The 14,921-nt window shown below is 39.1% G+C and overlaps 2 protein-coding genes across 2 annotated transcripts; both read right to left on the reverse strand.

The window, feature by feature from the left end:
- Nucleotides 1-2,510: 2,510 nt before the first annotated feature.
- On the reverse strand, nt 2,511-3,488 carry LOC121399775 (olfactory receptor 688-like). The gene has a single exon (XM_041581342.1). It carries the CDS (start codon nt 3,477-3,479, stop codon nt 2,511-2,513), a length of 969 nt encoding a protein of 322 aa, XP_041437276.1. The 5' UTR covers nt 3,480-3,488.
- A 10,182-nt stretch (nt 3,489-13,670) lies between these two features.
- LOC108706025 (olfactory receptor 688) lies at nt 13,671-14,648 on the reverse strand. Its single transcript, XM_018242721.2, has one exon. It carries the CDS (start codon nt 14,637-14,639, stop codon nt 13,671-13,673), a length of 969 nt encoding a protein of 322 aa, XP_018098210.2. The 5' UTR covers nt 14,640-14,648.
- Nucleotides 14,649-14,921: the final 273 nt, after the last annotated feature.

The following is a 14,921-nucleotide window of genomic DNA, read 5'->3' on the forward strand; positions in this document are numbered from 1 at the left end:
CAATGTATTAGAAAATTGCAAAGTTTTTTATCCCTGCAGTCTCTAAGCTTTCCCTAACCAGAAGACGAGCTGTCAAGTTATTGAGCGTAAAAAATAACCACAATGGTGATGCTATTCAGCTGACTGCACATCCATCAGATGTCTTCTCTAGTCAACCACCATCTTCAGTAGACATCAGGGCCTGATACATTGAGTTTGGGTGAGCAGAATACATGATACAATTAAAACTAGAAGATGCATAGAATAATTGCATTGAGTGCATGTGTTTTTGTTTATTTGTACAGCTTCCACGTTGCCTTAAAAAGGAAACCCATTGAACACAACACAGATCCACTTATATGGAGGGGATCAACCTTTACATGAAGAGCTACAGATATCCAGTGTCAGGAGTGTTGCCACATGGTTTTGGGGCGCCGGTGCGCTGATGTCAGCACACAAACGCTTGACATCACAACGTTGTGTTTTGGTGCCAAATTCAAAATAAAAGGACGCCAAAGACGCCGGTTCAATGCCCGAGTATAGGAATTGCTATATTGTGTTCCTGGGATTCCTTAATTCCTAAATTGTTGTTTTCTGGTTTCCTGAACCTCGGCCTGACCCTGATCCTGTTTCCTGCTGCCTGCCTTTTGAACATTTGCCTGAACTTGACTACAATTACGCCTGACCCCTTTCTGGATACCGCAAACTTGAACCTTTACCCTAAGCTTCCTCCTTGGTTCGAACATCTCCTGCTGAGAGCCGATAGGCCCCCTGACATCCAGACCCTGTCATCAACTCATGTGATTCTGAATAATGGGTAGACAGGGTGCGATGATGAAAATGTTGAATGCAGTGAGTTAGTACATGCAATACAAACCCATAAACACAAAAATGATAACTTATATCGTTGTTTAGGCCACAGTGTAAAGCGACCTTTTGGCAATGTATGTAATACATTAGGGGCAATGAGTAAAAGACCTTGCCCCTTATAATACCCAAAAGCTGTCTTAATCCCACCAACTGTACTCTCTAACCATATTCACCATGTAGCACTCAATACCCCTACTGAGTAGCTATTGTGAATTTGTGAGAATTACTCACATACCCCTAGACATGGCTTTTTTGGGGGAGTAATTCCAACATGCCCAGACAAGAACATCTTCATTAACAAATACCAACATGAGCATGAGGAGGTGCCATCATAAGATTTCTTAGATGATCACACAGCAATGGCAAAGATGAAGTATTCTAAAAACAATATCTCTTGAACTGGACAATAGTTTGAATAAGTGAAGACTGTTCCCTTTACCACACTTAATAAAGATGGTGGCTGGACCCAACCATTGGCGGACTAGGGAATACGACTGAAGATTTATCAGCAGGTCCACATTACTTATAGTTTAGTGACTCTTAAGACATCATTAATTGTCAAAGGTATACCACTTAGTGGTGCAAACTTCCAGCAATCAATGTATCAGCCTAAAGGATCTGGTACTGGACTAATGTATTTGGAAGAAGGCGATAACAATGTCAAATTTGGGTTCAGTCATCATTGATGGTCAATGGTCATTCTCCTGTACACCATGTTATCTGGTAAATATTGTTGTTATACAGCCCTAATAATATTGTTTGGTTTTATGCTCACTGATGATGGACTCTTGCAAAAATGATATAGTGTTATTACCTAATAATATTAATGATGATAAATGTTTTTCTACTTAATAAAGTTAATTTTGTTGCTGACTCTCTCATTCAGTTGGTTAGAAAAGGCTTTTAAAGCATTCACTAAGTAATCAGTATCATGGATCTTGTACAATAATGATATTCTAACTCCCCATTCTTCTCTATAGTAAGTCAAAACAATTCACATCAAGGCCCCTAAGGTTAAATGACCCCTTGTAAATTTGATTTATAAAGGATAGAAAGACAAAATGCATTGTTTTGCAGGAAAAAAAAGGGCAATGTTGAATTTTCAAAAATTTGAGCTTCAAAGTTTTCAAGTCTTATTAAAGAAAAAAAGGGCCAGATTCAGTTCAGTGAGAAAAAGGTTTATTTCCTGAAAACTCATGGACGAGATTAAATTTGAGATGTAATTCAATTTAGAAAAAAGTATTTCACGGTTTATCACCTGAAAACTGTATTGAAGTCTATGGGAAGAAATTGGAAGTGAAGTAGGAGAAAGAGTTTTCACGTGATAAACCATGAGATTACTTTTTCTAACTGAATTGAATCTGCCCCAAAGTCTTTAAAGTTCACCTTAAAATAATCAGCAACTAGAAATGTATAAGCTTTTATACTGGGAAGTGTACATTCAAGTATTTCACGTTTCTTTAACCAATCGATTTTACAAAAGTAATTAAAACAATGCAAATTTCCTTTGTTCAGATTCAAATTTTTTCATGAATAACTCCATGAAAATTGAATTGTTGTATTGATTTTTACTAATTTTCTATTTTGACAAAAATAATATACTTATACATCCAGTTAACTTATAAAGATGCTTGATAAACTTTAGCTGACAATTTTTTTTTTTACTTTTCAAGATTTTTTTGATTGACAGATCTCGGTAAACTCAAATTCCAAAAAATTAGTCCAAAAATATGTAAAATTTCTTTGTTTCTAAGACAATATATAATGGGGTTGGCTAAATGGGGAACAAATGTGTAGAGACAAAGGAGTAAGACATTGATATCAACATCAAGAATCAAAGGGATCTGACTTGTACTATATACAAACACCCTGGGGATATAATACAAGCCAATGACCATTAAATGAGTGGTACAGGTGTAAAATGCCTTCCATGAATTTTCATTGTTAGTTGATGAGTGTATAACTTTGATTATTAAAATATATGAGAGTATAATAAAGGCCAGTGGCAGGAGGAGCACGCACATCGCAAGAGTAAAAAATGCCCGTCTTGCCAATGTAACATCTACACACGCCAACACTGTGACTGCTGAATTGACACAGAAACAGTTCCTGACACGATTGGGCCCACAGTAAGGCAGTTGTCCAACTATGACTGCAACAATAGAGCCAATTAGGGCAGCAAGGACCCAGAAAAAGTAGCAGAGCAGAGTCACCAGTTTATTGCTGATAATGGAATGATACCTGAGTGGTTTGCAGATAGCAACATAACGATCAATAGCCATCAGCATAATGATGAAGGAGTCAAGACTTCCAAGGGAATGGACACAGAAGAGCTGGAAGATGCAACTATAGAAGGATATAGAACCTGCTCCAAACCAATATTTGGCAATGATTTTCGGTAATGTTATTGTGTCAAAGAGAAGGTCAGAGAGAGCGAGGTTTCTGATTATAATGTACATTGGTTGGTGGAGTTGTTCTTTCTGAAGGATTAATATGATAACAGAGCTATTGGCCAACAGCGAAACACAGTAGACAAGAAACATTGTAATGGAGACCGGAATGTGGAATTTCTGTTGGAGACCTGGAAATCCAATAATGATGAACTCAGAGATGGCAGATTGATTAGACATGGCGATAGGGAAGATATTCTACACAGAGCTCTGATATGGGATATGGGAATCTACAGAAAAAGTTGAAGCTTGTTATGAACTGGACCAACCTGCAAAGAGATTACAGTAATAATAATGAGATTACAGTAATAATACTGAATGCAAATAAAGATACTCAAAGAACTCTTGAAACTATTGAGAGAGAGAATGTTGCTTAAAGTACTTATTATTGATAGAGCTAGGTGTGTATTTGTAGCTTGTAGGGATGCACCAAATCCACTATTTTAGTATTTGGCCGAATCCTGAATCCTTTGTTTAAGATTCAGTCACATACTAAACCAAATCCAAACCCTCAATTGCATATGTAAATTAGGGAAAGAAGGAGAAAAGAGACATTTTTTCTGACTTTCTAGTTTGTGGGAAGAAAAGTCACGTGATTTTTTTGGATTTGGATTAGGTTCAGCCAGGCACTTGGATTTGGCCAAATTCGAATCCTGCTGAAAAAGGACAAATCTTGGCCGAATCCCAAACCAAATGCTGTATTTGGTGCATTACTAGAAGCTTGGGTTGCCCAAGACCATATCCTATAGAAAATCCTAGTCAGTTAGTTTTTAATTCCCCTGTTTATCTCCAGGTATTGTTTTAGTCTAAACCCTCATAGCAACCATTCAAGACAAATTATAATCAACAAACTCTTCTTATATGTTCTGTAACAACTATTTCTGTTCAGGTTTTGAGGTTAGTGACCCCAACATCTAAATACCTGACTGCTGAGATTACTGAAAAAGCTGAAACACTTTAACAACAAATCAATTAGCAAATCTTTTAAAGTTTTGATAGTTTAAGGGAAAGAATGTCCAATGGGCACTTTTCAATATGGCTCCAACAATAGAAAGTGGCATCAAAATGTTTCTTGATTCCAACAGAACACTCTCACTCTCACAGATCACTCTCTGGATCAGCAGGTGCTTGAAAATGACTAAGAGACAGATGGGGGTGGATCCCCTGGAATGTTCCTAGTTTACATTTCACTCAGCTCAGGAGTGCTCAATGTCTGCTTATGGTAAGGGTTAAGCATAGGCTTTGTTTATGGACCCTAAATGGTGTATTTTGTTACCCAGCACTTACATGTATAGCAGTGGTTACTGCTGAGCTGGGTCATGTGAAGTGGAAGCTGATCTGGTCCTGACTTCTACTCTGCATATTCCTGGTCAGCAATAGCTGAGACCGGGAAACTGAAACAGGAGATATAACAGTGAAAGATGGCCGCTGCCAAACCCTGTGTGCTTTTTCCTACTTACAGTGCTGGTATAAAGGTCCTGGGATTTTTATCTGCAGGTACCGATGTGGTTGGGAATGAGGCTGGAGAGACTCTGCAGAGGGCTATCAGTTAAATGGGGAGTTCTCCTTTAAGTCTTTTAGGGTAAGTAGTACTAACCTTGAACACTTTTTGGAAGGGTTTTTTACCTATTCTTCTAGGATTTTCTTCAGGTTATTTAAGCTAACTGAATGACTCTGATGGTCCATTTTAGCATATTCACCCATTCTTCCTTGAGCCTTCACTGTTCCTTTGTGTTTGGGATCATTGTGCTACTGAGAGATCGACTTTTTTCATCTAGATTCCATATTTAGGAGCCTGAAACAGATTCCCTTGCAGGATTCACCTGGATTTTTTGCAAAGATGCCAAGACACTGTTGATACAAAGCAGATCAACAGCAGAATATAGAACACACTCATATTATATCTCTAGCGTTGGGCATTTTTATATTTGCACCATACATACTGCTTTAAACTTTGATCAAAAAGCCTTATCTCATACCCAACTAACCACAAAACTCTTCCCCATATTGCATTTCAAGCACTTTTGGGCTTCAGTAATACTTATTTATACTGTATATTATACGACCCATACCAACAGTAAAATACAGTAATGGCAGCATCATGCTGTTGGGCTGCTTTTCCATAGCAGGATCTGGGCATCTTTCTTTCAGGGCAATGATATCATATGAACCCAGACTAGTGATGGGCAAATAAATTTGCCAGGCATGGATCCACACCAAATTTCCGCAAATAAATTTGCGAAACTGCAGCAAAAATGAAAAAAATTTGTTGCGCATCAAATTTTCGTGCACATAAAAATTGGTGTGAGTCAAAATTATTCGGACGCCCATTGACTCTCCCTGTGCTCATCTTTTGGATACTAAATCTAAACACTTACAGTTACAGGTATCAGCTGCATCTGGGTGAAATGTTCAATGATCTGCTCTGATCTGTAGAGGTTTATGGCACATTCCTATCTCTGGTGAGTTTATATAGAAGTGAAATGTCACGTGCCAAAAATAAATTGCTGACTATGGAAAATATGCTTATTAATTGGATGAGTACACAATTCTAGGCTGGATGATTTATTTTGCCTGTGTAAAATACAAAGACTTCATAAGCTCCAGGTTATGCCTTGTACCCCCCAAATAAGGCACAATAAGATATACCCTTTGCTGAGCCTTACAACAGCTTTAATATGCCCAAGGGTTCAAGAATCCTAAGTCTTCACTTTAAGGATAGGAATATGCAGTAGTGCACCTGCTGTACAGTGCCAATTCCATGTATAATACTCAGAACACACAGCTAATAAATACAGTGCCAATTCCATGTATAATACCCCAGAACACACAGCAGGATAAATACAGTGCCAATTCCATATATAATACCCCAGAACACACAGCAGGATAAATACAGTGCCAATTCGCGCAACGGCATGAAAATTATTTAAATTCTGTATTTTGATCCTGATTCCTGTTGTGACCCCTACCTGGCTTTTTGACTATTCTGACATCTGTATCCTGACCCTTGCCTGATATCCGACTTCTCTTATTCTATATCCCCTCTGATTGATCTCCTGGTTTGACCCCTGCCTGCCTGACTCCGTTTGCACTCTGCCTGCCCCGACCCAGCCTGATCTGACTACTCTTCTGCCTAAGACTTGTACTGCAAACTTCTGCCCAAAGACTTTGCATTTACCGTTGTGCCCCTGTGCTTGTTCAGAACCCCTCGCTTCATCCGGTTAGACGAGGGATCCTCCCGAGGTGAAAGGCGGCTGCTAAATGCTGAAGCAAGAGCTGAGACCAAGGTGCTTTGCATCGGTTCTGAATTAGGGTGCCAACCGTGACATTTTAATGGACCCTATGGACAAAGAAGGTCACACCGCTGCTGCCACTGCTCCTTCCTCTACTGAAGCGCTCCTCGTTACTCTGCTACAGTGCTTGGAGGATCATGAATGGAAGCAAGACTACCTGATGCAAGGTTTCCATAACCTGACTCGCAGACTGGAGACCATGCAACTGTCACCAAGTCCAAAAGTCTCTCTTCCTATGGCCGTCCAAGTGGGTTCTTCTGTGGTGATGGGTAAAGTGCACAAATCCCATGAACCCAAAATTTCTTTCCCCGATAAATTTAGTGCGAATAGAACCAATTTTTTTGTCTTTCCGGAGGCATGCAAATTATACCTTAGCCTTTTCCCTCAATCCTTCACAACTGGCGAGGAAAAAGTGAGGTTTGTAATGACCCTGTTACAGGGTGATCCCCAAATTTGGGACCTAAGATTATCCTCCTCTGACCCTCCCGTTTTTCCCTTGAAACCTTTTTTAACACCATGGAGATACTTTATGATGACCCAGATCGTGCTTCTACGGCCGACTCCGTGATTCGTAAATTACCTCAGGGAAAACGGGATGTAGAGGTGTATTGTACTGAGTTCCGCCGGTGGGCTGTAGAAACTGGCTGGAACGACATGGCTCTTCGTAGTTAATTTCGGTTAGGGCTCTCTGATGCTGTAAAAGACAGCCTAGTAAACTACCCTCTATCTACTAATCTGGATGATCTCATGTCTCTAGCCATCCAAGTAGATAGAAGACAGAGGGAGAGAAGGGGTGAGAAGGGTACCTCCATTCCTACTGTGTTTACTAAATTTATACTGTGATACTAAAGTCTTTTTACTCCTCAGTGCTTCTACCTCAGGAGGAACCTATGCAATTGGGTATCACTCAATTCATTCCTGAGGAAAAGGCCCGCAGGCGGTCTTTGGGGCTGTGTATTTACTTTGGGGAAAAGGGTCATTTTCTCAACCAATGTTCTAAGAGGCCGGGAAACTTCAAAGCCTAAATGGAGAAGGGGAGCTCCATTTGGGTCAAGAAGTTTCCTCTCCCCAATTTTCCTCTAAGATCATGGTTCCTGTTAAGTTAACCTGACCTACGGGCTCCGTTAAGGTTTCTCCTTTTGTGGATTCAGGGGCAGCGGGGAATTTCGTGGATGCTGCCTTCGCAGTGAAGTTTAACATTCCTCTGATACCCCTTATTCCTCCTATGAAAATCTTAGATGTTGACAAAAGCCCTTTGGGGTCAGGTTTGGTAACACAAAAGTCTGTGGGCTTGTCCTTGTGCATTAGCAACTTGCACTCCGAGGAGTTATCCTTCTACGTTATCAAGGGTTCTTCTTCTCCTCTAATTTTAGGGTTACCTTGGTTACAGGTACATAACCCACATATTGACTGGGTAACTGGGGAGATTGTTCAATGGGGTCAAACATGTAAGGGCTCTTGTATAAGTTTTCCTCAATTAGTGGCAGTCACATCCCTAGAGGGTTTGGAGCTTTCTTGATACCAGGTTTGTATACAGCCCACAACTGTATTTAATAGGGGGGGTTGCAATAAAAAATGAAACATTTGCTACAGGTCTACTCACTATACCCATACATTACATACCCAGAATTCCTAGAGCTAGGTAATCTTCCTTGTGAGTGTCATTAAGAAGTGGGTTTTACTGAACGTAAAGACTTGACTTTGCCATCTCAGTCCAGGTGAAGTGCAATGGAGTGCATAAGACTTCCTCAATTTTTTGTTGAAAAATTTTCTAGGTCTCAAAAAAACGCTGGCGTCTTTTCCTTTTTTCTGAATGACAGGCTGAAAAAGACCGTAAAATTTTTTTTTGGGTAACCGGGTTCCCCCCTACATTTCACAACATACAGTATGGCACATAAACTATACACTGGGCTCATGTGTTGGGTATTACACAACTCTATTTTATTTTATTAATGTTCCCTGGGCTTGTGTAATGTAATGTATTTGCTGCAACATATATGTCCATTAGACTTTCGATTCCCGTCGTATGCAAATTAGCCAATACTAGCGCAACTTCGCTTTGCTTGCCAAAGTAACGCTAGCGCAACTTCGCCAGCGTTCGGCGCCCTGGACGAATCGGTCTCTAGATAATGTGCCGCTTGGGGAACTTGCCCCTTAACCTTAAGGTCTTCCCACCTGAACCCACTTTTACCTACTATAATGCTGCCCTACTATTGTTATTAGGGAGGTTTTGAAGAGATTAACAAGTTCCAAAGCTGTGTGGTTCCTGAGAAAACAAAGCTATCTGAATGTTGACTGCTGAATCTTAACTCAATCATTTTCTCAAATAAAAGACCATAGAGGTCATCATTATTAATAACCCTAATGCAGCAGGACCGGAATTCTGTATCTTAGTGCCCAACAAGCACTTGCATCTGAGCATATCTGTACTCTGCATCTTGCATAAAAAGCTGGCATGAGATTCAGAGTGCTGCACTGGTGGCATAAGTCAGTCCTTACCATCTACCATTGGGCAGGGGGTAAATACAGGGCTCCTTTACACCCTTAGTCCACTGGTGCTCCATAATTGGGGTTCTTTACCCAAGGTTCAAAATGTGAGACAATAGCTATGTGTAGGTTGGCAATATGTGAGCCAGTGCCCAAACCTAACCACCTTCAACTTGGACCAAACCCAGCCTGGCAGGAGGAATCGTGTGTGTTGGCATTGTGGATCTGGTGGATCATTAGCATAGAATGCCCCAAGACTGGCAAAACTAATGGCAGGGTGCCAAAAAATCTGGGCTTGTGCACTTTTATGGCTCATTGCACCCTGTCCTGCACTTGGTAAATGACCAATAATAAAAATTGAAGACCCTTTTGAAACTAAATTTCTTAGCAGTCATAATCCTTAGAGAATTTTCAATCAAAAGTACAAAATATATAAATATACATGCTTTAATAATTGATTGAAAGTCTCTGGGACTGTACTGCTATTTGCAATCCCTATCAATATATATTCAACCTAGTTTTATGGATATTATATTCCATGTTAATAGCCCTGTCATTGTAGCTCTATGCACAATAGAACTTTGTTTAATGTTATGATTCAATAAAGCCAATAATTCATAAATAACAGGATCCTTTCCCAACGTTGGGACATACAATGTTTATATTGGGCCTCTTGTTGTAATTAGCTGAGCATGAGAGTTGGGTGGGATAGAAGGGGACAAACAGTAGAAGTTTTGTTGTGATAATGTAGATCAGTTAATGGGGAGGTTGGACTATAAATGAGCAAGTCTGGTGCTAAGATCCAATATACTGAAAAGCAGACTTAGGAGGTTTCACGCCCGGAGGCCAAAGAATGGATAGTGACAGCAAGACTAAGGTAAAATATACGTTTTTCAATAGCTGCATTTTCATGATCTCCAGCATAAAAGATTCAATAGCAAAAATGTGTTGTTGTTCAGTCTCAAAGAAACCTCCATTTATTTTCAACGTGTCTGTAAAAATTCAGTTTAAAAAGACTCAAACAGACACCTGCAGTTGACTTCTGTAAAAGCTCAGCATATTATTTTATTCAAATGATTGAGATTGTTTATTTTGAATATTCAAATTTGAAAGTGCATTGCAATAAATATCCTCACAGGGGTTAAATGATGGTTATGGGGCCTTCAGAGTTGAATTACATAGTAACATAGTAACATAGTAAGTAAGGTTGAAAAAAGACACATGTCCATCGAGTTCAACCATCTGCCAGTTGATCCAGAGGAAGGCAAAAAAACGATCTGAAGCCTCTCCAATTTGCCTTAGAGGGGGAAAAATTCTTCCTGACTCCAAAATCAGACTAGTCCCTGGATCAACTTGTACTATGAGCTATCTCCCATAACCCTGTATTCCCTCACTTGCTAAACACCATCCAACCCCTTCTTATACCTATCTAATGTATCAGCCTGTACCACTGATTCAGGGAGACAATTCCACATCTTCACAGCTCTCACTGTAACAAACCCCTTCCCAATATTTAGGCGGAACCTCTCTTTCTTCTAATCGGAATGGGTGACCTTGTGTCAACTGGAAAGACCTACTGATAAATAAATCATTAGAGAGATTATTATATGATCCCCTTATATATTTATACATAGTTATCATATCACCCCTTCTCCAGTGTGAACATCCCCAATTTGGCCAGTCTTTCCTCATAGAAATTATTCTTCGTCTTGCTTTTTAGCTCTTTTTATAAAGAACTGATTTGTGTAGGTGCAGTACTAAGACTGTCTATTACTGTCAGTGACACCATAAATATAATATTATATATAAAAAAAATAATCTATATTAAAGTTATGATTTGGACCATGTCGTACATTGTCTATTTGTCTTTATCCAACTTTCTCTTATCCTAACCTGGTGCTTTTCAACCCACACCCAATCCAACATGACGCCCCATCGTCTACTTTGTGACCCAGCTGCCTTCTGATGATTCACACTGTACATAGGCAGGATCATCCATGAAAAGGGAAGGGTTAGTACTATTACATCACCAAAGGGAGGAGCTCTGCTGGAAATTTAACCCACCACCCACCTGAACCAAAATCTGGGAGTCACTTTCTTCAACTGTATGTAAATCTGTGGGTTCCTTGGGTTTTGGGTAAACTCACTCATCACCAAGTTGAAACCATCTATGGTTGTGTTTATACAGTATCAGTGCTTATATTCCTAATTCTATTTATTAGACCTAAATGCCATGTGTAGGGTGTAAACTAAGAATTACAGTAAATCACTACTTTTTTTAAATTCTATCTTAAGCAGGATCAAACTGGTCAGATGCTGAATAAAACCAGGGGAGGGCAGATCTGTGGATCGGGGCTGGAAAGTAAGTGCTTTACTGAACATCTGCTGAATGAATTTTCTATAGGAATTGTGTTTCACCTCCATCAGATGTCTTCTCTAGTCACCCACCATCTTCAGTAGACACCAGGGCCTGATACATTGAGTTTGGGTGAGCAGAATACATGATACAATTAAAACTAGAAGATGCATAGAATAATTGCATTGAGTGCTTGTGTTTTTGCTTATTTGTACAGCTTCCACGTTGCCTTAAAAAGGAAACCCATTGAACACAACATAGAACCACTCATGGTTTTGGGCACTGGTGCGCTGATGACAAATGCGTGATATCACAACGTCGCGTTTTGGCGCCAAATTGAAAATAAAAGGACACCAAAGATGCTGGTTCAAAGCCCGAGTATAGGAATTGCTATATTGTGTTCCTGGGATCCCTTAATTCCTAAATTCTTGTTTCCTGGTTTCCTGACCCTCGGCCTGACCCTGATTCTGTTTCCTGCTGCCTGCCTTTTGAACATTTGCCTGAACTTGACTATAATTACACCTGACCCCTTTCTGGATACCTCAAACTTGAACCTTTATCCTAAGCTTTCTACTTGGTCCGAACATCTCCCGCTGAGAGCCGATAGGCCCCCTGACATCCAGACCCTGTCATCAACTCACGTGATCCTAAGTGATGGGCGCGATGATGAAAATGTTGAATGCAGTGAGTTAGTACACGAATACAAACCTATAATCACAAAAATGATAAATGATATGGTTGTTTAGTCCACAGTGTAAAGTGACCTTTGGGGAATGTATGTAATACATTAGGGGTAATGAGTAAAAGACCTTGCCCCTTATAATACCCACCAAAAGCTGTCTTAATCCCACCAACTGTACTGTCTAACCATGTTCACTATGCTGCACTCAATACCCCTACTGAGTAGCTATTGTGAATTTGTAAGAATTACTCACATACCCATAATTTCTACTGTTTGTCAGTGTGGACACCACACTGATGATGTTGCATTGCCTATTCACAATTTCTAGAACTAAATAACCCTCTATATGAGTGTCACCTACTTATTATACATGATATTATACCATGATACACCTGGACATGTGTTTAGTAAATGCAACATCTGCAGACATGGCTTTGTTGGGGGAGTAATTCCAACATGCCCAGACAAGAACATCTTCATTAACAAGAACCAACATGAGCATGAGGTGGTGCCATCATAAGATAAAATAAATGTTTTTCTACTTAGTTTTTCTAGTTAATTTTGTTGCTGACTCTCTCATTTAGTTGGTTAGAAAAGGCTTTGAAAGCATTCACTAAGTAATCAGTATCATGAATCTTGTACAAATTAAGTTATATCAAGGGATAATTCTAACCCCTCAAAAAACTTGCCATTCTTCTCTATAGTAAGTCAAAAAAAATCAGATCAAGGCCCCTAAGATTAAATGACCCCCTGTAAATTTGACTTATAAAGGATAGAAAGACAATTGCATTGTTTTGCAGCAAAAAAAAGGCAATGTTGAATCTTAGAAAATTTGAGCTTCAAAATCTCCAAGACTTATCAAAGAAAAAAAGGGCCAGATTCAGTTCAGTGAGAAAAAGGGTTTATCTCCTGAAATCTCATGGACGAGATTAAATTTGAGATGTAATTCAATTCAGAAAAACTTATTTCAGGGTTTATCACCTGAAAACTGTATTGACGTCTACGGGAAGAAATTGGAAGTGAATTAGGAGAAAGAGTTTTCATGTGATAAAGCATGAGATTACTTTTTCTCACTGAATTGAATCTGGCCCAAACACTTCAAATCACCTGAAAAAAATTAGCAACTAGAAATGTATAAGCTTTTATACTGGGAAGTGTATATTCAAGTATTTCAAGTTTCTTTAAACAATCGAATTTACAAAAGTAATTGGAACAATGCAAATTTCCTTTGTTCAGATTCAAGTTTTTTCATGAATAACTCCTTGAAAATTGCATTGTTGTATTGATTTTTACTAATTTACTATTTTGAAGAAATAATATACTTATACATCCAGTTAACTTATAAAGTCACTTGACAACCTTTAGCTGACAATTTTTTTTTTACTTTTCAAGATTTTTTTGATTGACAGATCTCGGTAAACTCAAATTCCAAAAAATTTGAGATATACATTTTTTTGCACTGATTTCCTAGAATCACAGGGACAATGCAATCCTGAATTATCACAAATAGGCTGCTAAATGTACAATCTACATCAGTCTACAATCTACCATATTCACTGCAGGTTTTTTGATGTCTGCATACTTTTCACAAGAACTATATTGTTGAAACTTAGTCCAAAAATATGTATAATTTCTTTGGTTCTAAGACAATATATAATGGGGTTGGCTAAATGGGGAACAAATGTGTAGAGACAAAGGAGTAAGACATTGATATCAACATCAAGAATCAAAGGGATCTGACTTGTACTATATACAAACACCCTGGGGATATAATACAAGCCAATGACCATTAAATGAGTGGTACAGGTGTAAAATGCCTTCCATGAATTTTCATTGTTAGTTGATGAGTGTATAACTCTGATTATTAAAATATATGAGAGTATAATAAAGGCCAGTGGCAGGAGGAGCACGCACATCGCAAGAGTAAAAACCGTCCGTCTTGCCAATGTAACATCTACACACGCCAACACTGTGACTGCTGAATTGACACAGAAACAGTTCCTGACACGATTGGGCCCACAGTAAGGCAGTTGTCCAGCTATGACTGCAACAATAGAGCCAATTAGGGCAGCAAGGACCCAGAAAAAGTAGCAGAGCAGAGTCACCAGTTTATTGCTGATAATGGAATGATACCTGAGAGGTTTGCAGATAGCAACATAACGATCAATAGCCATCAGCATAATGATGAAGGAGTCAAGGCTTCCAAGGGAATGGACACAGAAGAGCTGGAAGATGCAACCATAGAAGGATATAGAACCTGCTCCAAACCAATATTTGGCAATGATTTTCGGTAATGTTATTGTGTCAAAGAGAAGGTCAGAGAGAGCGAGGTTTCTGATTATAATGTACATTGCTTGGTGGAGTTGGTCTTTCTGAAGGATTAATATGATAACAGAGCTATTGGCCAACAGCGAAACACAGTAGACAAGAAACATTGTAATGGAGACCGGAATGTGGAATTTCTGTTGGAGACCTGGAAATCCAATGATGATGAACTCAGAGATGGCAGATTGATTAGACATGGCGATAGGGAAGATATTCTACACAGAGCTCTGATATGGGATATGGGAATCTACAGAAAAAGTTGAAGCTTGTTATGAACTGGACCAACCTGCAAATGAATGCAAATCAAGATACTCAAAGAACTCTTGAAACTATTGAGAGAGAGAATGTTGCTTAAAGTACTTGTTATTGATAGGACTAGGTGTGTATTTGTAGCTTGTAGGAATACACCAAATCCACTATTTTAGTATTTGGCCGAATCCTGAATCCTTTGTGAAAGATTCAGTCAAATACTAAACCAA

This window comes from Xenopus laevis, chromosome 2L (genome assembly GCF_017654675.1).
Source record: "Xenopus laevis strain J_2021 chromosome 2L, Xenopus_laevis_v10.1, whole genome shotgun sequence".
NCBI lineage: Eukaryota > Metazoa > Chordata > Amphibia > Anura > Pipidae > Xenopus > Xenopus laevis.

Excerpts from the sequence above, each read along its gene's own strand:
- LOC121399775 (XM_041581342.1), bottom strand. The coding sequence starts at position 3,479 with ATGTCTAATCAATCTGCCATCTCTGAGTTCATCATTATTGGATTTCCA.
- LOC108706025 (XM_018242721.2), bottom strand. The coding sequence starts at position 14,639 with ATGTCTAATCAATCTGCCATCTCTGAGTTCATCATCATTGGATTTCCA.